The sequence below is a fragment of the Entelurus aequoreus genome, linkage group LG04 (genome assembly GCF_033978785.1).
Source record: "Entelurus aequoreus isolate RoL-2023_Sb linkage group LG04, RoL_Eaeq_v1.1, whole genome shotgun sequence".
NCBI lineage: Eukaryota > Metazoa > Chordata > Actinopteri > Syngnathiformes > Syngnathidae > Entelurus > Entelurus aequoreus.
The window spans coordinates 52,555,196-52,581,237 of NC_084734.1; the positions used below are offsets into that span (position 1 = coordinate 52,555,196).

Genomic DNA, 26,042 nt, shown 5'->3' on the forward strand with positions numbered 1-26,042 from the left:
GTAGGCACAGTCTATTGCAACTTTTTTGAAGGAAGCAACCGTCAATAATTAGAAATAATTGTTTACCCTGTCACTTCAGTATTGATTTCATAGTGTATGTATTGCACATTTGTATTCCACAAATGAAAACCATTATCTCTTCACTCTATAAAAGAATCCAATAACGGTGAATGTCACACATTCACTTAACCCATCCATCCATCCATTCATCCATCTTCTTCCGCTTATCCGAGGTCAGGTCGCGGGGGCAGCAGCCTAAGCAGGGAAGCCCAGACTTCCCTCTCCCCAGCCACTTCATCCAGCTCCTCCCGGGAGATCCCGAGGCGTTCCCTGGCCAGCCGGGAGAAATAGTCTTCCCAACGTGTCCTGGGTCTTCCCCGTGGCCTCCTACCAGTTGGACGTGCCCGAAACACCTCCCTAGGGAGGCGTTCGGGTGGCATTCTGACCAGATGCCCGAACCACCTCATCTGGCTCCTCTCGAAGTGGAGGAGCAGCGGCTTTACTTTGAGCTCCTCCCGGATGACAGAGCTTCTCACCCTATCTCTAAGGGAGAGCCCCGCCACCCGGCGGAGGTAACTCATTTCAGCCGCTTGTACCCGTGATCTTGTCCTTTCGGTCATGACCAAAGCTCATGACCATAGGTGAGGATGGGAACGTAGATCGACCGGTAAATTGAGAGCTTTGCCTTCCGGCTCAGCTCCTTCTTCACCACAACGGATCGATACAGTGTCCGCATTACTGAAGACGCCACACCGATCCGCCTGTCAATCTCACGATCCACTCTTCCCTCACTCGTGAACAAGACTCCTAGGTACTTGAACTCCTCCACTTGGGGCAGGGTCTCCTCCCCAACCCGGAGATGGCACTCTACCCTTTTCCGGGCGAGAACCATTCACTTAACCAATATGACAAATACATGCTACAAGGCCTAGCTGTATATTTTTAAAAATATTATGTTTATTCCCCCAGTCCTTTTATGAACCAGGACACATTCAACTTATTAAATAATAGTTTTCAACATTTTAAACGACAGAAAATAAAAACAAAAACAAATTTGAAAGTGAATTTAAGAAAGCTTGTAAGAATTTGTTTGTATGTGTGGATAGAAGCAAAACATTTGGAGAGAAATATAATTATTATACTATTTCACATTCCTTTTTTTCCCTATAGTATGTCCAATGATGTGGAGAAGTAGTTATTGAAGTCGTCGTCAGCAGAAGCGCTTTCCACTTTTTTAACTTTCACCTTCTGGGCAGTCGGGAGGCATCTAGGCATTAGTTTACGTCCACTCTGAAAGGGGAAATAGACACATTTTCTTTTTAAATGCATTCATTAAATTAAAGTTATTTAAAAAAAAAAATGTATACACTTGTATTTGTTTTTACTCTCTAAATGCATCTTTGAGGTTTTGAAAAGCACACTGTAACTACTAAATAATATGCATAATAATAATAATATACACAGAAAATATATACACACACATACTTTACAGCTTGGTTACATTAAATAATGTAACCAATTAAATTAAACAATGGATGTCCGCTAACTTTTTGCAACTCAACGCTAAGAAAACGGAAATGCTGATTATCGGTCCTGCTAGACACCAACATCTATTTAATAATACCACCTTAACATTTGACAACCAAACAATTAAACAAGGAGACTCGGTAAAGAATCTGGGTATTATCTTCGACCCAACTCTCTCGTTTGAGTCACACATTAAGAGTGTTACTAAAACGGCCTTCTTTCATCTCCGTAATATCGCTAAAATTCGTTCCATCTTGTCCACTAGCGACGCTGAGATCATTATTCATGCGTTCGTTACGTCTCGTCTCGATTACTGTAACGTATTATTTTCGGGCCTCCCTATGTCTAGCATTAAAAGATTACAGTTGGTACAAAATGCGGCTGCAAGGCTTTTGACAAAAACAAGAAAGTTTGATCATATTACGCCTATACTGGCTCACTTGCACTGGCTTCCTGTGCACTTAAGATGCGACTTTAAGGTTTTACTACTTACGTATAAAATATTACACGGTTTAGCTCCAGCCTATCTCGCCGATTGTATTGTACCATATGTCCCGACAAGAAATCTGCGTTCAAAGAACTCCGGCTTATTAGTGATTCCCAGAGCCAAAAAAAAGTCTGCGGGCTATAGAGCGTTTTCTATTCGGGCTCCAGTACTCTGGAATGCCCTCCCGGTAACAGTTAGAGATGCTACCTCAGTAGAAGCATTTAAGTCCCATCTTAAAACTCATTTGTATAATCTAGCCTTTAAATAGACCCCCCCTTTTTTAGACCAGTTGATCTGCCGTTTCTTTTCTTCTCTCCTCTTCTCCCCTGTCCCTTGCGAGGGGGAGTTGCATAGGTCCGGTGGCCATGGATGAAGTGCTGGCTGTCCAGAGCCGGGACCCCGGGTGGACCACTAGCCTGTGCATCGGTTGGGGACATCTCTGCGCTGCTGACCCGTCTCCGCTCGGGATGGTTTCCTGTTGGCCCCGCTGTGGACTGGACTCCCGCTGATGTGTTGGATCCACTGTGGACTGGACTTTCACAATGTTATGTCAGACCCACTCGACATCCGTTGCTTTCGGTCTCCCCTAGAGGGGGGGGGTTACCCACATATGCGGTCCTCTCCAAGGTTTCTCATAGTCATTCACCGACGTCCCACTGGGGTGAGTTTTTCCTTGCCCGTATGTGGGCTCTGTACCGAGGATGTCGTTGTGGCTTGTACAGCCCTTTGAGACACTTGTGATTTAGGGCTATATAAATAAACATTGATTGATTGATTGACTTGCTATTGTCAGTATTTTACACTTGACAAGATGAGATACTTGGATAGGAAGAGACTTGAATGAAATTTGGCATAAAGATTTGACTTGTAGTACCACCTCCACAATGACCAGACAAGCTGCATACTCACATCAATATTAGTCCTGCCTTATGTGAGTACACTACAGCCCCTGTGGCCCCAAGTGAAAGGTCCAAACGCAGTTGGTCCGTGTGTTACAGTACAGTATTTTTAAACTAGCTTTAATTTTCTGAGCCCCAAGACCGGCTCCTGGTGGGCTAGGGAGGTCATGACCGGGGGGGGGGGGGGGGGGGGGGCTATAAAAATACCGTTGATTGATTGATGTCTTTCTCTTTTCTGTGCATTGTAGATAATAAAAAAAATGCTAGCACAAGGCCATGCAGGGGATGGGCATTTATCTATTTTGCCTATAAATCCCACTAAAGCCCCCCACAACACTTGATATACATGCTGTAACCATGTAGTGTTTCACACATAGCAAATAGAGTTACTTCCATCAACAACAACAACAGCACAGAGACTTCGATCTGTGTTTGCCATCTTGGCTACTGTCGTTTGGCATCTCAAAAGAGGTAAAGAATTATTGTTGGGGTATGGAGAGGATAAAGACTTGAGTCCAGCACAATCTTGCAGACAAGAGCTGTCCTATCTAGTGTTTGAGCATAAATTGATGAACCTTACTCGGTTAAAAGGTGAAACGTCTTCTAGGACAATCTCAACCATCCAGTTGCGATCCATTCAATGCCCCGAGAATACAATAAGTGAGATTTGACTGAAATATGAAAAAAAAGTAACTGATTGAAAACCCTACAGTAAAAGTTACTACTATGCTTACCATGTTTTAATTATGCTGTAATGTAATGTAATGTAATTTAATGTATTAGGCAGCATCATGCACTCTCCGCTCTAAACACAGTACACATAATAAAAAATCATTAAGAGAAGGACTTACAGTTTTCTTGGCCTCAGAGAGCGACCGCTCTAAGTATCTCTTCATCCTTTCCATCTGTTTCTCTCTTTGCATCCTCAGCTTTTCTTCACGTTGCCTCAAGAGCAACAGATTCAGAAAATGCAGACGCATGAATGTTGTATAAACACATCCAAATCAAACAAATCCTGATGGTAATACATTCAAGTCACCAATAATCATACTGTACATTTATTAGGGGTGACCCTATACATCATTTTCACTTCTAATACTATACCGATATTGGAGCCTTAAGCATTGTCTGATGCTGATATTATACCGATACGATCTCAGCACGACTCATAGTACATACTTTTACTTACTTGTAGTGTGGAATGTTCGAAATTGCTTGTTTAAGTGAAATTACACATACAACAACGGTATAGGTAAAGAAAACACTAACCCTATGACCTAGTGGTCACAACGATTCATTAAATTAAGCTTACGATGCAGTGAGTTGAATGATGTGGACATGTTTGATACTGGATACTTTCTAAGCGGTTTCTGCCTTGATAAGTAATATGCAAATGTAATTATTTGACACTTGAATATATTCGCAAATGTTTTGGACTGCAATATTGTTCAATTAAGGACACGTTACGTATGTATAGCTTGTGTACTTTTGTGTGCTTAGCTGTTGTGTAGCTGCTAGCTCCTATGTTTATCTCTTGTAAATGATTTCCCCAAAAATGCAACAAAAGACATGCATAAAAAATGCAGTTTCTCTTTTTTTGTGTACTGTAGGACTAGTAAATGATGCTAAAAGGGAGACCACCTCTAATGAGAATGTCATGTCATACCTGGTCCTTCTCTCACTGTCCTTGATCTTCTGCATCATTTCCAAGCTTTCTGTTGGTATGTCATCCAGGCAATGCAGCAGTGAAGACATCTGCTTCTCAATGCTGGCCAGTCTCTCCAAGGTGCTGTGGCTGCTCCCCCTGTTGTCCACACAGCACCTATACACCTCTGCCACCTTCTCGCTGAGCGCACTCAGCATGTCATCCTGCTATGGGCCCACAGTGGATGTGATTCCTGACCTTATGTATGGTAAAACCTGCTCCCTGCGTCAGTGCTTCCTCACCTCATCCTCTGTGTTCAACAGAACATGCAGCTGAACCTTCTGTTTAAGCTTTGCGGCTCTCGCTTTCTCCTCCTCGATCTTCTTATTCATCTCATTCATTTGCTGCGTTAGGAGTGCCTCATCCTTTTCACTTCGAATAGAGAATGATCTGCACTCAATACACCGGAACATTCCTTACACCAAGAAGCAGACAGTCGGTGCTTACGTCGTCTTCCTGATGGCCTCCATCGACTGTTTAAGCTCTTCTAGTGTTTCCTCAGCTCTTGTAGAGTTCTTGATCAAAGACAGATTCTGCTCTGTTAGCTCCGTCATCAGCTCAATAAGCTGTTTTGGGTCAGTGAAGTACAACTCTGGATCTTCCTGTGAGGATGGGATACACAGTAAGTCGGCAACTGTGGGCGACAGCAAATAAAGCAAGGTTGTGTAAAACTTACCCCGTTTTCTGAACCGTCAGCATCCGGGTCAAGCCGCATTGAGACACTATCACATTCAGGAAGAAAGAAAGATCATTTGGAAAAAAAACATGCACACATAAAAATAAGGTACACAACAACTTAAAAAAGATAACAATTATTAATTTTAAGAGGTACTGTCTTAAACAACATTGTGTTTGTTGTCTGCAAGGTGTACCGAGATATACAGCCACAATAACAGTAGTATGAAGACCTCTACTAAAGCCAAGTATGTTTGCATGCTGACTTTTTTTGTTACTGTTCAACTTTATGGCTACATTTATCCCACATACAAACACATTTTCCTGACAATAATATCTTACAAAATGCTCCAATGAAACTGTGGGAACAATTCAATAGCTTTTTCATCAACCAATCAGTGACCGCCAATTTAATCCAAATTCAATCAATCAATCAATCAATCAATCAATCAATCAATCAATCAATCAATCAATCAATCAATCAATCAATCAAATTAAAATGAGTCTCCCTTTAGCTGCTAAGATTCTTGATTGTCGCCATTCACACTTTGGATTTATAGCTGCTATGAGCCTTAGTAAAGGTTTGCTTTTTGTCTAGAGGTGTAAAGATACTATTTTTTCACTCATAATACGATACTTATAACAGAGCTTTGAGTATTGGCGGATACCGATATTGTACCGATAGGTATCAGCAGGAATTATACATATGCTTTTATTATTTTGTAGTAAGGAATATTAGAAAAGGTTTGATCAAGTGCAATTAGTCAAACAGAGAACAATGATAGATATGAAAAACACTAACCTATGTATTATTAAGTCTAGAATGGATTTATGGTGTGTTTAAGTTGGAGAAATGTGGTAATTTGTTTTTGGCGACACGTTGTGGCCACAATATAGTTAAGATCATGATGCAGTAAGTATGCAGACACATTTGTTACTGGATACTTTCTAATACCCTTCTGCCTTGGAGACTTTGTATGTGTAAGTAATATGCAACTATAATTGTTTGATATTTGTTTGAATTGAGAAATATGCTGTTTTAGATTGCAATACTGTTTAATTATTAAAGATGTGTAACTTCTTTGCTATTGTGTGCTTTGCTGTTGTGTAGCTGCGAGCTTATAGTAGCATATAATGTTAACTGGCTGTTCAGCTTTGCAGAAGTAAATACGCTGCAAGACTTCTTGTATCGATTCACTTATATTGGATAATTTAGATATCAGCTGTTATAATCTAATACTTGTTATTTTTCTGATATATGATATCAATATCAGATGGGGACACACCTACTTTTGTCAATGTTTTTTAGAAGTGCCTGTCCTGAGATTTTGCTGAATGACCTAAAATTGTAACAAGTGAGAGTATCTGAGAATGAAATAAAACAAGAAATATATCTGCAAAAATACTGTTTTCAATTTACTGGAGAGCAGGAGTGTCCCAACTTTTTCCAGTGAGGGTCAGGTTGATATTTTTGATTTTGTAAAATAAAAAGGCTAAAAACAATCCAATATGCTAAAACGTAAACTGTATCAACAGTCCGCGAGGACTGACTGGTACGAGATGTTGCTGACAGCGTTTAATGCGTTTAAATGTGCTCGAGTGGTTGTACATGTATTGTAGGATTACATGACTATCACGTCATTGAACTGTTTTTTCATTATTACCGTATAGCAATAGTTGTTTTGTGTGTACTTCAATGTTGTGTGTTAAGTTTGTTGTATACTATCAATTTCATTTGGAGTACAATGGTGGCTGTTGCTTGCACAACGAGCTACTTCCAGGAAATACAACAAGGGACAGAAATTGGAGGGCGGAGGCAATTTAAGTCCCCTGCACTTTTTACCATCCAAAAATACATACTATAATAAATAGAGACAAGTTAAGCACTTGCACCGAGCAAAAAAACAATGACTAAAGATTTCTGTTAAACTTTTCTGCACTGCAATGATTGACCGCATGCAGCAACTGATGAGCGGTCATGATGCGCTGATGTTAGATGCATGTGAAAGAAGAGTTGGCCTCCAAAGCAAGTAAAAGAGAAAAAAAAATAAAAACAAGGGTTCACTTGAAGATGGCTCTGTTGTTGACTTTTTTTTGGCATAAACACTGTTAGGAAAATAAGAACACAAACTACACAATCTTGTCTATTGGTGTCGCAGCGGCTTACTGGACTGTCTTTTGTTGCAGAGAAGGTGGTTTGAATCTCAGCCAGGACATACAAGGATACACGTAAACTTAAAAAAATGAATAATAGTTAGTTTTTACAGTTAATTAGTTGGTACCTAACATAAATTATTATTATTATTATTTAATTAATTTTTTATTTGTATTTTTTTTTGTCCTGTCTAGCTTCTCAGGCAAATCATATAGTTGATGTAGATGCCCATATCAGCTGTACAAATTTACTTTACAAAAAAGAAGTGTGGGATACTTCTCTTGTTGCCTTATTTGTATTTGACTTTATTAAATGTATTTATATTATCATTTGGTGCAGCCGGGCCGGAGCAGGAGGGGATAGAAAGAGAAAAAAAGGAAGACAGAGGAGGAAATTGTGGGGACAAGAGGGGAATAAGACAGAGAGACAATAACAACAACAGCAAACACAACAATAACAACAACAACAACAACAACAATAGAGCAATATCAGCAAATAGGATATGTACAAATATGATGGTAAAAGTGAAAGCAAAGAAGCAATTAGTGAAATAAATAATAATACAGAAATGACAATGAGCATTATTACACTACAAATAGAGCAATACAAATACCAATAGAAATAGCGCTATTGATAATGAATAATAACAATAATGTACCTCTATTATTAACAATACAGTTGTTCAAATGCAACAATACATATATGTAATGATAACTAAAGATACAAAAGAAAGCAGATAAATGGAGGGGAAGAAAGAGAAGCCAGCTATATTAATCTTGTAGATTGTTATAGTAACAATAGGGTAAGCTTTGTTAGTGTGCCATGTGTTACCCAATTTACCCTAGGGTAACAACGTTACTATATATGGACATAAACTTTTTGAACTGCTGCCCTCGGGCAGGAGATACAGGACAATAAAATGCCGGACAAACCGATTTAAGAACACTTTTTACCCGAGAGCAATAGTGTCGCTGAACACAAGACAATAATGACTGTGCATGTGAGCTGTGTGCTTGGTATTTTTATGTATTTTATGTATTTTTATCTATTTATCTATGTTCTTATGTTTTTATGGGTTATTATGAATTTGCACTAAATTAGTTTTGCATACAATTTCGTTGTACAATTTACAATGACAATAAAGATATATTATATTATATTATATTCTATATATGTTTGATGAAATGTGATTATGTACATGAGTGTATGTATGTATATGTACTTGTATATGTACAGTATGTGTATATGTATGTTTGTACAGTGAATGTATATGTACAGTATGTGTACATGTATGTTTGTACAGTGAATGTTTATGTACAGTAGGTGTATATGTATGTTTGTACAGTGAATGTATATGTACATGAATGTGTATATGTATGTTTGTACAGTGAATGTGTGTGCAGATGTACGAACTTTGAGTATGTAGGTATGTACTGTATTTGTGTATGTATGTGGGAGCGTAGGTACCTATGTACAGTATGTATGTATGTTTGAATAATGGTGTGTATGTGAGTATATATGTGTATTTGTATGTACAATATATTTGACTCCCAGTGTGTGTGGGAGCCAGAGTACGGCCCCAGCCACCCAGAGAGCCCAACCCACAAACAACAGGTGTGGCGCCCAGGGAACAAGGGACCACCGGCCTAACATAAATTATTGAACAATTTGTTTCCCAGGTATTCATATTACTCCAAATCACGCATGCATATGATCCCTTAAAACCACTTCCCTGTACTCAAGCCAGTTGTGTCCCACCCACATCTGAAATCCAAATTATCGACTCTGAATAAAACCAGTTTACAAGTAGCGTGGCATCAAACACATCCGTAACGGCATTGTAATGTACTGTAGGTACAAATAATTAGTTAGATTACTTGTTACTAGAAAAAGTAACAGCGTTTGTAACGCCATAATCATTCCTAACACTGAAAATACCAAAACCACCCCCAACTATCGAATAAACACGCAAATTGTATCTTTTAAAAAAACACAATAATTGCAAGAATATAAGAACCTAAAAATATGCTCAGCATCAGGTCAGATTATCTAATTTCACTTAATTGGTTGAAAAATGCTTGTCTATATACTACAAATAATGCTTCTTTGTTTATCCAGCTATGCCATTAGAATATATACTTTTTGCATACTTGCCAACCTTGAGACCTCCAATATCGGGAGGTGGGGGGTGGGGGGTGGGGGTGGGAGGGCTTGGTCGGGGGGGGGGGCATGTTTGGGTCGGGGGGCGTGGTTAGGGGTGTGGTTAAGAGGAGAGTATATTTACAGCTAGAATTCACCAACTCAATATATATATATATATATATATATATATATATATATATATATATATATATATATATATATATATATATATATATATATATAAATACTTGACTTTCAGTGAATTCTAGCTATATATATATATATATATATATATATATATATATATATATATATATATATATATATATATATATATATATATATATATATATATATATATATATATATATATATATATATATATATATATATATATATATATATATATATTTTATTATATATATAAATAAAATAAATATTTGAATTTTAGTGTTCATTTATTTACACATATACACACACACACACACAACACTCATCTACTCATTGTTGTACTTGAAAGTACAATGCTTTGTTAAGGGTTGAATTGGCCATCCTCTTTCTATTCTCTGTCACTATTTTTCTAACCATGCTGAACACCCTCTCTGATGATGCATTGCTGTGTGGCACGCACAAAAGTGCTTTCATCAAATGCACGAGAGTGTGGAATCTTCCATCTCTCCCTAGCATGGCCCAAAACTTTGTCCAGTTTACATCTGCTGTGACAACTAGAAACACACGAGCCTCCACCAGGGGGCAGTGTAGCGTACCCAGATGTAAAACCTCTTTTGCACAATCAGCCTTTTCATATAAAGCCATAAAGGAATGGAACGACCTCACAACAAACTTGAAAAGTCTAACAGATTACTCTTCATTCACAATTGAAGTTAAAAAGTGGCTTTGGAGCAATCAAAGCTGCTCACACGGTCACTAAGATGGGCATTATGTTTGACTAAGATGGGCATTATGTTTGACACATCAACCTAATGTGTATTATATTTATCCATGAGAGCATTTTTATTGTAAATTGTGAGGTGTGTGTGTTAAAATCATGGTTGTTTTTACAAATGATGACAGATGTGAACAAAAGCATGCATTGTCTTTGTGTGATGATGTAAATGAGGTGTGGTTGTATTGTATATTAAGTATGTGTCCATGAAAGGGCATTTTATGACTTTTTTCTTAATACTTGTGTATGATTTTATTGTCATAATTGTATTGCATGATTTTTGTGTCCCTTTAATTTAGGTAGCCAGGGACTGCAGATGGAAATTAGCTATTTAGCTATAATCTGGTACAGAACATATCTGTCTTTGAGCTTAATGTTTCTGTGCATTGTCCCTTCAAATAAAGACTAAACTAAAACCGGTCAATCCTTGCTTCCTGGGGAAGATCTTCCCTGGCAAGCAATTGGTACTCCAGTACTTGTACCCGGAGGCTGGTCAGGTCCAATCGCAGCTGCGGCAGACTTTTTTTGGGGGGGGCATGGCCTCCAGCTCCGGCTGAATACCGGGAGTTTGTCGGGAGAAAATCTCTGTCGGGAGGTTGTCGGGAGAGGCGCTGAATATCGGGATTCTCCCGCTAAAAACGGGAGGGTTGGCAAGTATGACTTTTTGTGACATTTTTTTGTTTCTGTGGTGTAAGATTGGGAGTAAAATATATGCTTTGGCTCAATACTGCTCCATAGGATGTGCAACAAAATAGTGTCTATCATGCAGCGTATGCTGAAGACCTGGTGCTCTCTGCAGGTGACAGCCTGGCACTGCCTCTGTTATTTTCCACACCTGTGAACATGTTACTTATTATTTGTGTTAGTTATTATGTTATTGTGAGTCACATACTTTCATGTACTGTACTTGCTTTGCTTGACTGTCATTGAGTCCATTGGTTCCTTGTTCAGCTCATCCTCAGTGTTGCCCATCAGTTGTATTTTCTTCATAACCTTCGCCCTCTGGGCCGCCTGCCAGTCTGGTGGAGACAACTTCAAAAGAAGTTCCTTGTATCTCTTGTACTCTTGTAGAGTTTCTTCATAGTTGGAAAGTTCACTGATAAGAGAATACATAGTTCAGATGCTTACGCTTCAAATTATCATACCTTTTTTTGTATTTCACTCACTTGATTACATTTAGCAGAGCTTATTTAATCCAAACGCCTTTCCATATTCATCATTGATCATTTTCACCATATCTTGTACATGTTGACACTTACAATAATTCATTTGATTACATTTTGTGTTTTCAATCTGAGAATGTGTTGCAATGGTTTATGCGGTGATGAAGGAAAGAAAAAGAAGAAAGAAAACATTTGTTGAAAAATGAAAGGGGAAAAAAATCACAGTAAAATATATACAGCAGCTGATTTAAAGTTAATGGTGTAGGAAGAACTAAATAAACAAAATAAAATGTAATTGAGATGAGAATAAATCAAATTAAGGATTGATATGACAATGGACTTGTCCAGGGTGTACCCCGCCTTCCGCCCGATTGTAGCTGAGATAGGCTCCAGCGACCCCCCGCGACCCCAAAAGGGACAAGCGGTAGAAAATGGATTGATGGATGGATATGACAATGAAAAAAATTATGATGAATTATAATTATTTATAATTATTGAATTAAAAAGGAAAACAAGTTGAAATAAGCAACAATATGAAGAATCAATTTATATATGACTGGTCGGTGGACACGGAAGGTCCTCAGTCTCCGTTCGAGTTGTGCAGCCTAATCTTGCAGTTCAGCTATTTAGCTTTCTTTGTAGTAGTTGTAGTGACCGATGGTTGTTGGAGCTGGAACTAACCCATGTGGAACATTCAAAAATCCTTGTAATGAAGCGAGTAAGTATTATATAAATGTTCGTATTTGCGAATTTCTTTGCTGGGGTGTGCCTCAATTTGCACCATTATTACTTTGGTTTTGGATGATTTAAAAATGGCGCTTTAGCAAGAGGGAAAGGCAGGAAAGACTATGTAGCAGAAATTGTGAAAAAAGCCAACTAATCACAGCTCCGCAGTTGATGCAAAGTTACATTTATTTTTGGAGGTGCATGTCAAGCAAGGTTTGAAGGGGGGTAATGAGCTGGCGTGGTTTGCACAGACAGAGTGATGCTGTAGCTTTGATTCCGTCTACGTTTTCTTCCGCTGCACATGTGTAACTTGTTTTGTTTCGTTTTGTACAATATCATTCATTTATGTGAGTGTCTTCGTAACCAAACAACGTGACACAGAAGTAGGTTACACAAAACGTCTTGACACGGAACTGTTCAACATAGAATGTCTTAACAGAGAAAGAAGCACCACTGATTGTCGTAACATAAATGAGGCAACACGGAAGGACGTAACACAAACGACAAAACACATTTTCGTAAGACAAACGATGCAACGCGAAATGGCGTAACACAAACGACGCAACACGGAATGACGTTACACAAACGACGCAACTCGGATTGTCGTAACACGAAACATTGTGTCAAAGAACAACACAAAACGAACGTTGTAACAAGGAACGCCGCAACACTAAACGCTGCAGCACGGGAGGACGTAACACAGGACGACGCAACAATTTAACACGAGAACCGCCTGTACAGATTAGGCGTCGATGAATAAAGGAGGAGGAAGAAGAAATGTTGTTAATTTTTTTTTTTTTTTAAACAATAAGTGAATAGGAGTTCAAATGAGAGTATATATTAGGGATGTAACGGTATTGTAGATACCGCAGTATTACAGTTTCAAAGTTTTCACAATAATGCATTAATGTGTGAGGATATCAAACGAGAACCTCGTGATTGTAGTTTTTTTCTGGCGCTTTAGCGTTGGCCGGGTCTGAAAATAAAGTACATCTCCTGGAATCCCTGCACAGCACGGTAACGCTGTAAACAGGAAGTGAATTGTTGTAGTAGTTAAGAGGATTTTTTTTGTGTGGACATTTCCTGAAAATGTCTTCAAAATCCGTCCGTAACCGTTTGAGTAATGTTGCTAACAAACAGGCCAACAAGCCCTGGCGAAAACATAACGTCTTTGGCGGAGGTAAGAACGTCTGCTTTTTGCAAATTAAAGCACGCCACTTTCGTCTTGAGCATTTCCAAGGCGACACAGCCAGCTGGTCATGCCAGCAACAGAGGAAACTAACCCAAAAAACCTGTACACCAAAAAACTACTTGATAAATCCGCAATCCATCCATTCATTTTCTACCGCTTGTCTCTCTCGATATTGTGGGGAGGCTGGAGCCTATCTAGTTGCACTCGGGCGGAAGGCGGGGACACCTTAGACAAGGCTCTACCGCATAAACCATTACCCAGAAAAGATACTTGAAGCCAGCAAAGCCAAACATCAGTTTGTTAGGTATTTACATTATTACAAGTTAAATTGTTTGTTAACTTCTCTGAGAAACAGCATTTTCCAAACTAAAATATAAACATGTCCACTGTGGAGGACACTGGTTGTCATAAAGTAAAAGTTGAAAGACACTAAAGTAAACATTATTGTTTTACACTGAATGTTTTACATTGTCACTTTAAAAAGACACCAACTGTAAGTTACTTTTTTAAAAATATTTGAAAAATAGATTTTTATGCACATTTATTTTCACTTAAAAAAACATGTTTGTAGTAATTAATATGATTAAAATATTTGAGCATTATTATTGTGTTCAATTGCTGTAAGTCTGTTCATTCTAAACATTCCTGCCAGTGCTGCCACTTCATTTTACACAATATGGCATCTTTTTGTTGTTGTTGTTGGCACAATAATATCGTATTGTGGCCTTAGTATCGATTTTGATACCGTTACATCCTTAGTATATATACACAGTATATGGATTGTGCAGTGTTAAGGAAGAAAAAAGTAATAATGAGAGTAATAGAGTAATTGAATAGGAGTAGATGCCTTCTTAACTTTGATATTTCAGAAGTCAACTTCTTAATCTCAGTGTTTTTCTCCTCCTTGGACTTGGCTTCTTGTTCAAAGCTGAAACAAAAACAGTAACTATTTATAATTATCAACTTGACATATTTGCAAGAAGACTGTTGCTCAAATGCTATACAGACAGAAGTAACGGGACACTGAAATGTTGAAAGTACAGGAAGTGAAAGTAAAAATGTGATTTGAGCCGTTGTAACAGCAACCCTTCTTCTGGTAGGACTTGCTAGGACATTTGTGTATCTGCAGAAGTTATTGTCCATACATCCACAAGAACATTTATGAGAACAAACAGGGGTTGTAAGTAAGGGGTTGTATGCAAGTTATTCAACATGTAACTCAAATCATGTCTTTATGGATCTATTTAAGAAGAATGAAGAGTCCTACCAAAACGCTGAACACTTTTCCGATTAAAACGTGTCCTGAGACCTTTGTTGTGTATATTTATGTTGTTCTTACAATGTTCGGGCCTCCATAGACTTCTTCTCATTGTCTCTCAGGAACTGTTCAAAGCTTTGATTGTCCTTCTCAATGAGCTTCTCCAGCTCCCTTAGCTGCCTCTGCTCTTTTGCGATGGCCTTTTCCATTTTACATATCTCTGACCTCTTTGTCATCAGCGATATCTGAAAGCGGTGAAGGGAGGACTGATTGTTAGAGATGATGGCCTGAGAATAAAAGCAACACAACAGCTGGTTTTCAAAAAGTGGGTACTCAATGGCACTCCAAGGGGAAAAATACATTTACATTTTTACATTATTTTAATAGAAATGTTACCTTCAGTTTCTTAGATTAGGTAGGGGGTAACTGACTGAAAAAGGTTGACAAACATCCCCTATCACTGCTGCAAACTGTGAAACAATCTCTGCAGTTATTTACCTCTAACACGGCCTTCTGACGCTCCATGGCGATGAAGTCATGTTTACATTCTCTCACAATGTGTGCTGCGTTGAAAACCCCCCAGAGTTTTTAAAGAGCAGTTACGTGTTCATGTTCTGAATCCTCACCAAGTTCAACTCACTTTGTTTCAACAAGGCCAACTTCAGCTCATGCCTTGCAGGTGTTTGCATCGGGAGGGTTGGCTTACTCCTGGCTTTCTTTAGCATATTCACACTTTCTTCCTCCTTTAGCTGCTTCAAAAGCGCTTTCCTCTGCTCTGCCATCATTCGGGTGCTATAGGTCGTCTTTTCGTGAATCGGGAGGGACAGGAAGTTGCGCATCTCCTGAGCAAAGGAAGACAACATCAGAACCAAATGATGTAGGTTAATATGTTCCTGTACTTTCTATGGAGAAAACTAACTCTCAAGTAAAGTTTATTATCAAAAACTAAGTGTGGAACAAAGTTTCTTCAGAGAAAACTAAGTCAAACTCAAAGTTTCTTCAGCAAAAAAACTTTCAAATGCAGTTTATTAAGACAAAACTAAGTTAAAATCAAAGGTTTAGCAGGGAAAAAATTAAGTCCTAATCAAAGTTTCGTCAGAAAAACTAAAACTGGATCAAAGTTTATTCAGATAAAACTAATTCTTTAATCAGTTTCTTCAGGAAAAAATTAAGTTCAAATCAAAGTTGGATTTAAGAAATTCGGACTTGCACTGTTCACATTGACATGAAAATATCCGATACAGGTCACATATGGGCAAAAACTAAGTGTGGAACAAAGTTTCTTGAGAGAAAACTAAGTCAAACTCAAAGTTTCTTTAGCAAAAAAACTTTCAAATGCAGTTTATTAAGACAAAACTAAGTTAAAATCAAAGGTGTAGCAGGGAAAAAATTAAGTCTTAATCAAAGTTTCGTCAGAAAAACTAAAACTGGATCAAAGTTTATTCAGATAAAACAAATTCTTAATCAGTTTCTTCAAGAAAAAATTAAGTCCAAATCAAAGTTGGATTTAAGAAATTCGGAATTGCACTGTTCACATTGACATGAAAATATCCAATACAGGTCACATATGGGCAAAAAAATAAAAAAAATTCCTTCAGCGTGAACAAGGCCTTAGTCTGAATCCAAGTTTCTTCAGAAAAAATCAAAGCCAAAATAAAGGTTTCATTGAAAAAACTAAGTTTGAATCAAGTTTATTCCAAATCCAAGTATTGAGACAAAACTCAGTCTGAATCAACGTTTCTTCAGGAAAAAAGTTAAGTTTGAATCAGTTTTTTCAGAAAAAAAACCTGGGATCCTAATCAGAGTATAGTTTGTTCAGAAAATGCCAAATTCTAATCAAAGTTTTTTTTTCTCCAAATGAAAGTTTCTATCAGAAAAACATAAACTCAAATCAGAGTTTCTTAAAAAAAAAAAACTACCTGTAAGCTAAAATCTAAACATTTCTTTGCAAATCCAAATCAAAGTTTAAGTCCCAAAGAGACACTGGAGCCCGGCAAGCTACAGTCCACATCATTTTATTCTCACGGAGTCAAAAGCCATTTTTTCTTGGGCTGAACATTATCTTAAACTATGTGATGAGGTAATGGTGACACACAACTTATGTGTCCTCTTTTTCTTGGACTTTTGGGAAGGTCTGGTTTTGCTGGTGTCATATTATTCCTATACATATTTATTTGTCATACATTCCATCTATGTTCCTTGTAAAACAGAGTCCTGTACTGCAGCAAGATTATTACTCATTAATCAGCTTGTCATGTCTGTGTTAATCATGTTTTTGTTTTGCTTGGGTTTTGGGCTCTTTTTAGTTCCTGGTTGCACTTCCTTGTTTGGTTTGGTTTCCATGGTCACCCATTAGTTTTCACCTGTCATGTCACGCACCTGTTCACCTGTCTTGTCACGCACCTGTTTTCACTGATCACGTCACTATTTAAATCTGTCTGTTTCTGTTGTTCGTCCTGGCGTCCTCGCACTTTTTGATCCCTCCACTTCATGTCATGTCACAGTTCTTTGCCAAGTAAGTTTTGTTCATTTATGCCACAGTTAGTGTTTTTGTTTTATTGTTCATAGTTTCTGCCTTTGTGCAAGTTTTGTGTTTCTACCCAAGTTTTGTATTTCCGCCCTCGTGCAAGTCTTTTGTTTTGTATAGTCAAGTTTTCTACCTCCACTGTGAGCGCCTTTTGTTTATTCCTTTTTTATTGTTAAATAAACATGTATTTAAATTCACGCCTCGCACGGGCCAATTTTCCTTTGCCTTCCGGAGAAGCAAAACCCAAAAACACAGTTATGACACAGCTATTATTATTTAAAGAACACACCACAATACACAGGCAAACACACACCTTTTGTCGATCAGATTTTTCATTTAAACTTTGTAGAAGAATGCTTTTGCTGTCCGGTGATTTCCTCCTTCTTGTGTCTATAAAAAAGTAATGAAAACAAAAGTTAGCATGAGTCTCTATGTCTATGATGTACATAGTGTGTGTGTGTGTGTGTGTGTGTGTGTGTGTGTGTGTGTACTATTAAGGGCTTGATTTACTAAAGGTGTACTAAAACATGTGCAAACCTGATAGCACACGCAAACCTGATCTACTAAAAACGTGTGCAAAGTGGATTGCGTCTATTAAAGGGGAACTGCACTTTTTTGGGGGAATTTTGTCTATCGTTCATAATCATTATGAGAGACAAGAAGACAAAAGTGTTTTAACTTTTTTGCATTCTAACATGTAAAAATTGGCTCGTTCTAGGAGGCTAGCAATGCAGCAGGTGGAGAAAATCCTCAGTGCTGAGCTCTGTAGAACTTGCGCCTGGCTCGCTGACAACAAGCTATCCATACACTTGGGTAAAACAGAATCCATCCTGTTTGGGTCCCACATCAACCTTAAGAAAGTCAATGACTTCACCATAAAAGTGGGTGACATTGTTATCACCAGGAAAGATGAGGTCACCTACCTAAGTTCCATTCTAGAGGCTAACCTTTCCTGTGATAAAATGGCAACCAAGGTAATCAGAAAGGTTAACCAACGAGCGAGATTTCTCTACAGAATCTCCTCTCTGGTCAACAAAAGCACCATGAGGATTCTGGCGGGAACTCTCGTTCAACCCTTTTTCGATTACGCATGCACCTCCTGGTACCCTAGCACCTCCAAAACCCTCAAATCTAAACTCCAAACATCTCAGAACAAGCTAGTCAGGTTACTTCTAGACCTCCACCCCAGATCCCACCTCACTCCTACCCACTTCTCTAAAGTGGGCTGGCTCAAGGTGGAGGACAGAGTAAAACAACTAGCACTGAGCCTAGTCTATAAAATCCACTACACCTCCCTGATACCGAAGTACATGTCAAACTACTTCCTTAACGTAAATGACCGCCATAACCACAACACCAGGGGGAGCTCCACTAACCACGTTAAACCCAGATTCCGAACTAACAAAGGTCTTAACTCATTCTCTTTCTATGCCACATCAATGTGGAATGCACTCCCAACAGGTATAAAAGAAAGGGCATCTCTATCCTCCTTCAAAACCGCAATAAAAGTTCACCTCCAGGCAGCTACAACCCTAAAATAACACCCTCCCCGGATTGCTAATAATCAAATGTAAACAATCAAATGCAGATACTTTTTCTTATGCCTTCTGATCTCTCTCTCTCTCTCTCTCTCTCTCTCTCTCTCTCTCTCTCTCTCTCTCTCTCTCTCTCTCTCTCTCTCTATGTCCACTACTTGCTGTCCATATCCTACCCCCCCCTCCACACCCCTGATTGTAAATAATGTAAATAATTCAATGTGATTATCTTGTGTGATGACTGTATTATGATGATAGTATATATGATAGTATATATCTGTATCATGAATCAATTTAAGTGGACCCCGACTTAAACAAGTTGAAAAACTTATTCGGGTGTTACCATTTAGTGGTCAATTGTACGGAATATGTATTTCACTGTGCAACCTACTAATAAAAGTCTCAATCAATCAATCAATCAAGCTAATAGGAGCAATCAATTCTGCCTCTAAAATAAATAAATAAATAAAATGGACGGCGTGGCGAAGTTGGTAGAGTGGCTGTGCCAGCAATCGGAAGGTTGCTGGTTACTGGGGTTCAATCCCCACCTTCTACCATCCTAGTCACGTCCGTTGTGTCCTTGGGCAAGACACTTCACCCTTGCTCCTGATGGCTGCTGGTTAGCGCCTTGCATGGCAGCTCCCGCCATCAGTGTGTGAATGTGTGTGTGAATGGATGAATGTGGAAATACTGTCAAAGCGCTTTGAGTACCTTGAAGGTAGAAAAGCGCTATACAAGAATAACCCATTTATCATTTATTTATTATAAATCGCTTTAAAAATGCATTCAAAAAACGTAAAAAATACTTCATTTATGTTCCGTAACATGTATAATAACCATACTGTAGCGACATTGTTATTGTAAGAGCCAACACTGAGGAACTATTTTTCTAGCGTAGTAACACATCACCAAGCTACGTTATTACCCGTAAAAAAAGCTAACTACGGCAAGAGATAAGCTAGCTTCTACGTTAACACGAAACGCGTTTGAGTTTATAAAGCACAACAATGCGATAGGACACCAATCTGTACTGACTGAAAAACATGAACAATCATAATAGAGTATCTGAAGAGTATTAGCCCACATTTCACAGCTAGGTTGACAGTATATGTACTGTAGTTGTAATGACACACCTGACGTGCTGAGTATATCATGATCAATATCAAAGTGACTCAATGGACAGTTGTGCGTTTCGTCCAGCTGGTCGGAGACGTTTTTTCAAGTTGACTGGGTGGGCACTCCATTTATGTTGGAATAGCATGGCTCCAAGTTTCACATTTACAGCGTCAAAATCACGGAGACCTCAATCTCTCGGCTTCCGTCTGCTCCAACGTCTCACTCTTTATTCGTGCTCGCTTCTAGAAGCAGTAGTTTATCCTCAGTATATTATCCAGATTCAAAAAGAGAAGGTTGTAAATCCTCATTTGTCGTCTTTGTTGTCTGTTACCAAGTCTGCCATGATTTAAAAAACCCTCACGTTTGTATCCAGAAGTAGGAACACACATTTGTTGCCGGAAGTCGGAAGTGCGCTGCTATGGAAACGGAAATATATGCGCAAAGGAAACCAGTTCCGGCAATTCATAAAATGACCCAAATACGGTAAATATTGTACATATTACTTATACATTATACATACTTACATATATACTTGCAGTGTATATTAAATGTTGATGGAGGGATTTGAATTTGTTTTAGAGGGCTTTGAAGGCTACAACAATGACTCCCTTTAGCCGTTTTTTTAATCATCTTTAAAATCGCAAAAAAAAAAAAACGGGTGTTCTTGTCTCTCATAATGATTGTGAACAATAGGCACAATTTCCAAAAAACTGCAGTTTCCCTTTAAGTGAACAGAATAAGGCATGCCATCCATCTTGCCTCTGTCCTCATGAATATGCAGAATATATGCTGATCATCAAAACGCCCACAATACTGGGAGGACAAGATGCAAATATATTATAGAGCACGTGCAATGTGATTTATCAACACTCATCACCGTTTTGCCAGCACTTTTTAGCGTTTTATTTAGCACGTCTGAAAAGTAAGTGCAAACTGAGCTACACACACGGCTGCAGGATCAGGACCGCTGCAAAGACAGACGATTGACAGAAAATCCTCTGTCATACGTGTGTGTGTCAACGTATTTGCATGGTCTGTCCGAAATAAAAAAATATTAGACATATTGTTTATTCAGCAACATCTGTTAAAATTGTTTACTGCATGCTGGGTGACTTAAGGAACTGATTAAAACGATGTTTGCTGTTTTTATTTTTTTTAAGGCCGTTGTGTTTTTATTTAAACTATATTATTAATAAATCTCCCATATGAAAAAAACTTTGTGAAGTATGCATTTTTTTGCTTCTTGAGATCAAGTAAGCGCAGTTTCTCTCCCATGAGCGCACCATTGGACAGAGAAAAAAAAACGGGGAAAAAGGTGGTTTCTGTTTTTGTGTATGCACTTTGGACTGTGTCTAAAATGCCCATAAAAAGTGGCACATGTCTCCTTCATGTTTGAAAACACAGCAAAACGCCACAGGTTGGAGCAGGATAAGATGCTGCCTCATTAGTATACACGCAAAATCCTCATCTAAATAAGGTCTGCACCAGTTTTGAACTGTGCACGCAGTCTTAGTAAATCACATGCAACATGCCCACTAATAGTACACACAATTTTATAGATTGCACACGCTGTCTTGCGCGTGGAATTAGGATCTTAGTAAATCAGGACCTTAGTGTATACCTGCTTTACAGGATTTGGCAACGCCATCCTGTTTTGACACGACACTGTCTGAGGACATCTGTGGAAACGTGATAATTAAATTCAACAGTTGTGTGTTAGTAACAGTACTTAACAGCTTTCTTCACTTGACTTACCATCATTCAATAACATAACTTGCTCCTGCTGTCGACAAGACCAAATTAGATATGATGTGATTTAATTTTTGACCACATTATTGTCTCGTTTTTATTTGTTAACAAATGTGTCAGTTAATGTTGTCGTAGTTTTTGTCAACGTGCATTTGTTTGGATTACTTACAGTGTGCACAAACAAATAAATCCTGCCACTGTGCACATTTCAGGAGTACTTGAGAGCAGTGAAGCCCTAAGAGCTAAGGTTGTTGACAGTAACGCTGCAAACATGAGCATAGCAGTGGCGCTAACAGGCTACCAGCATGTACAAACTTTTAGATTTGATCTAATTGAGAGATCTGAGGTGTCGTTTTCTAAATGAGTCTAAATTGTATCTCTGTCAAATACCTAGAATAAAAACTCTATTTACAGTTATGTTGCACTAAAATAGTGTCATTGTTTTTGTACTGTTGCTGTTTGTACACATACACACACATACACTATATTGCCAAAAGTATTTGGCCACCTGCCTTGACTCACATATGAACTTGAAGAGCCATCCCATTCCTAACCCATTGGGTTCAATATGATGTCGGTCCACCTTTTGCAGCTATTACAGCTTGAACTCTTCTGGGAAGGCTATCCACAAGATTGCGGAGTTTGTTTATAGGAATTTTCAACCATTCTTGCAAAAGCGCATTGGTGAGGTCACACACTGATGTTGGTGGAGAAGGCCTGGCTCTCAGTCTCTGTTCTAATTCATCCCAAAGGTGTTCTATCGGGTTCAGGTCAGGACTCTGTGCAGGCCAGTTAAGATCATCCACACCAGACTCTGTCATCCATGTCTTTATGGACCTTGCTTTGTGCACTGGTGCACAGTCATGTTGGAAGAGGAAGGGGCCCGCTTCAAACTGTTCCTACAAGGTTGGGAGCATTGGAATTGTCCAAAATGTTTTGGTATCCTGGAGAATTCAAAGTTAATTTCACTGGGACTAAGAGGCCAAACCCAACTCCTGAAAAACAACCCCACACCATAATTCCTGCTGCACCAAATTTCACACTCGGCACAATGCAGTCCGAAATGTATCGTTCTCCTGGCAACCTCCAAACCCAGACTCGTCCATCAGATTGCCAGATGGAAAAGCGTGATTCATCACTCCAGACAACGCGTCTCCACTGCTCTAGAGTCCAGTGGCGACGTGCTTTACACCACTGCATCCCACACTTTGCATTGGACTTGGTGATGTATGGCTTAGATACCGCTGCTCGGCCATGGAAACCCCTTCCATGAAGCTCCCTGCGTGCTGTGCGTGGGCTAATTGGAAGGTCACACAAAGTTTGGAGCTCTGTAGCAACTGACCCCTCTCTGTCAGTTTACGTGGCCTACCACTTCGTGGCTGAGTTGCTGTTGTTCCCAAACTCTTCCATTTTCTTATAATAAAGCCGATAGTTGACTTTGGAATATGTAGGCGTGAGGAAATTTCACGACTGGATTTGTTGCACAAGTGGCATCCTATGACAGTTCAACGCTGGAAATCACTAAGCTCCTGAGAGCGGCCCATTCTTTCACAAATGTTTGTAGAAACAGTCTCCATGCCTAAGTGCTTGATTTTATACACCAGTGGCCGGGCCAAGTGATTAGGACACATGATTCTGATCATTTGCATGGGTGGCCAAATACTTTCGGCAATATAGTGTATATTGTAGGTCAGAAGACCAACATATACATTTTTGATTGTATCAAGAATTGTCACATGTGTAAAAAGTGAGTAAAACCATAAAAATAAAATACAGTATGTTTAGAACTACAAATTAACATTATATTTTTCCTCTTTTTTTCATTTTTTTTAAATGTCACAAAAATGTGTTTAACTGTCCTGTGAGTGTTTTTCAATGGGGGATCCCCCGTGCCACAAATAGATTGCATTCCTGTGCTAAACATTGGTTAATGCAGGTTAAACAAGTGTAAAATATATAAATGAATACATTACAAATAGATGTAACTGCAACAAAGAACAACAAATAAAGTTAAAGTACCACTGATAGTCACACACACACTAGGTGTGGTGAAATTACTCTCTGCATTTGACCCATCCTTTTGTTCCACCCCCTGGGAGGTGAGGGGAGCAGTGAGCAGCAGCGGTGGCTGCGCTCAGGAATCATTTTGGCGATATAAATATATCATATATATTATATATATAGATAAATAAATATAATAAATATTTCCCGATATCTGTGATTTAAACAACAAAGCAGCCAAGGTGTTTCTTCACTTGATGAAGTAAAACAGCAAATATTGTTCTAACCAAAATTTTTTTTTAAATCCACCGCTAATATGTCCATAGTTGCTGCATCAGATGCCCCGTGGGGTGCATTGTGGTTTTCTATGAACATGCATAAAGTTATACTATTTTTGTTTTGTTTGTTTTTTACAACTCTTGTATTACATCCAAGTTGAAGTGATTCTTTTTCTTATTCATCTTTGACTTTATTTCTGATATGAGAGTCCAAATGTGTTGCTTATTGCTTACACATGCATATTTCAACATACAGTATTCTTCTTAATGCACCCTTCTGTTTTGAAGCATAAATCCTGACCTGATGATTGAAGACAGAAGTTTATGATAAAGTAGTAACAAGCAAGTAAGTTAGTGGAAAGCAGGGAATGGTCAGAAGCTCCCCTTTATAGCTTTGCTGCTACAGCATCTTAGCTTAACACAACACCATACTATAGTTGCAGTATATAACAACATAGCACAACAATACTGCTTCATAATGACGTGTAAGTGTTAAGATGGCGGCTTACCTTATGCTGGTGCAGATCAAAGTGTGTCGATGCCAGAGAACTAACAAAAGGTTCAGCAATTCCAGCTTGTGTACTGTTGTCATGGTAACCGCCTTTCTAGCATTTCCAGTAAAAATGCACAAACTTACTATATAAAGTATTATACGCTTTATACAGTTAACACTGAAATAAAGTAAATAAACTAATGTTATATTAAAAAGGTTCCTGAAAGCGCTAATTTCGTCATGTATGTCACTAAAGCCACCACTAGATGGCAGTAATGATTTATATATGTGCTGCAATATGACTATGGACGTCTTCCACTGTACAGGCATTGACAGCACAGCAGATACCAGTTCATTAATATTACTTCTACTGTACTTATCTTATTTGGTCAGTTGAACGATACACGATAGTGTGCATCAGCGTGTATATACTTAGAACTGTTCTGTCCTTCCTACGCATCCACACATGAACTTGTGCATCAGCGCTCACCAAAGCAGCCCACGCACTTTTCTCACTTGTGGGAACTCCCGGGTTAAATTAGTGTTGTTGGCCGTCAAAAGGTCACGTTGCGTAAGAAGGAATGGGTTTCATTTACATTCAAATACACATATATTGTATGGAGTTTTACAAGACACCCAAAGAACAATTGTTTCTACTTTAAAATACAGTATATTTTTCCTTATTGTTAAATTTATATAGTAAGGTTTAATGTTATTATAATAAAACCAGAGGTGTGGACTCGAGTCACATGACTTGGACTCGAGTCAGACTCGAGTCATGAATTTGATGACTTTAGACTCGACTTGACAAAATGTAAAGAGACTTGCAACTCGACTTGGACTTTAACATCAATGACTTGTGACTTCACTTGGACTTGAGCCTTTTGACTTGACATGACTTGCTACTTTCCCCAAAACCCAACGATTAAAAAGTTATTCGGGAGCGCTCCGTATCTTCCAAAGTGTACGTGTGTCGGTGTGTGTGTCTGTCAGGGAGTGTGAGCTCTCTCAGCGTGTGTGTCTGTCAGTACAACAGCCAATCAAATTAGATCCACATTGTTTTCATCCCACGGCATTCATCCAATCAAATTGCAGAACAACCAACGAAGAATAGCTCTCAAACAACGCGCCAGTGAGGAAAAATTACGTCAAAGATAGTTTCGTTCGGGTATTAAAACTACGACTTGGTCAACAAAAAATGAATTGCAACAACTTCCAACTTCGTTCGACATTTGAAGTTGCAAACAGAACGGTAAGTTTTGAATGTAAGCTAACGTTTATTGGCTAAGTAACGTGACTTTTATTTGCTGTGTTGTTAAATCAGTGAGGCTGTAAACTCACTGCTAACACTATAACCATAGACATCTTATAAGTAGACGCAGCATGGAGCGCTACTGCCTACTGGCGCAGACGAGACGCGGGCCGCCATCTTGGAGTGGTGATCCGCTCCACTCAGTGCAATTCATTT

At 38.7% G+C, this 26,042-nt stretch overlaps 1 protein-coding gene across 1 annotated transcript; it reads right to left on the minus strand.

Moving 5' to 3' along the window:
• Window positions 1–1,164: 1,164 nt before the first annotated feature.
• Window positions 1,165–24,645, minus strand: LOC133649206 (cilia- and flagella-associated protein 100-like). Its single transcript, XM_062046041.1, has 15 exons — window positions 24,591–24,645; window positions 21,675–21,732; window positions 17,716–17,792; window positions 15,516–15,717; window positions 15,374–15,438; window positions 14,957–15,162; window positions 14,465–14,545; window positions 11,448–11,632; window positions 11,320–11,371; window positions 5,295–5,340; window positions 5,066–5,220; window positions 4,861–4,990; window positions 4,487–4,785; window positions 3,765–3,858; window positions 1,165–1,290 (listed from the first exon to the last, which is right to left on the minus strand). The coding sequence occupies exons 2-15, from the start codon at window positions 21,730–21,732 to the stop codon at window positions 1,165–1,167; spliced, it is 1,776 nt and encodes a 591-aa protein (XP_061902025.1). The 5' UTR covers window positions 24,591–24,645.
• Between the last annotated feature and the right edge of the window lie 1,397 nt (window positions 24,646–26,042).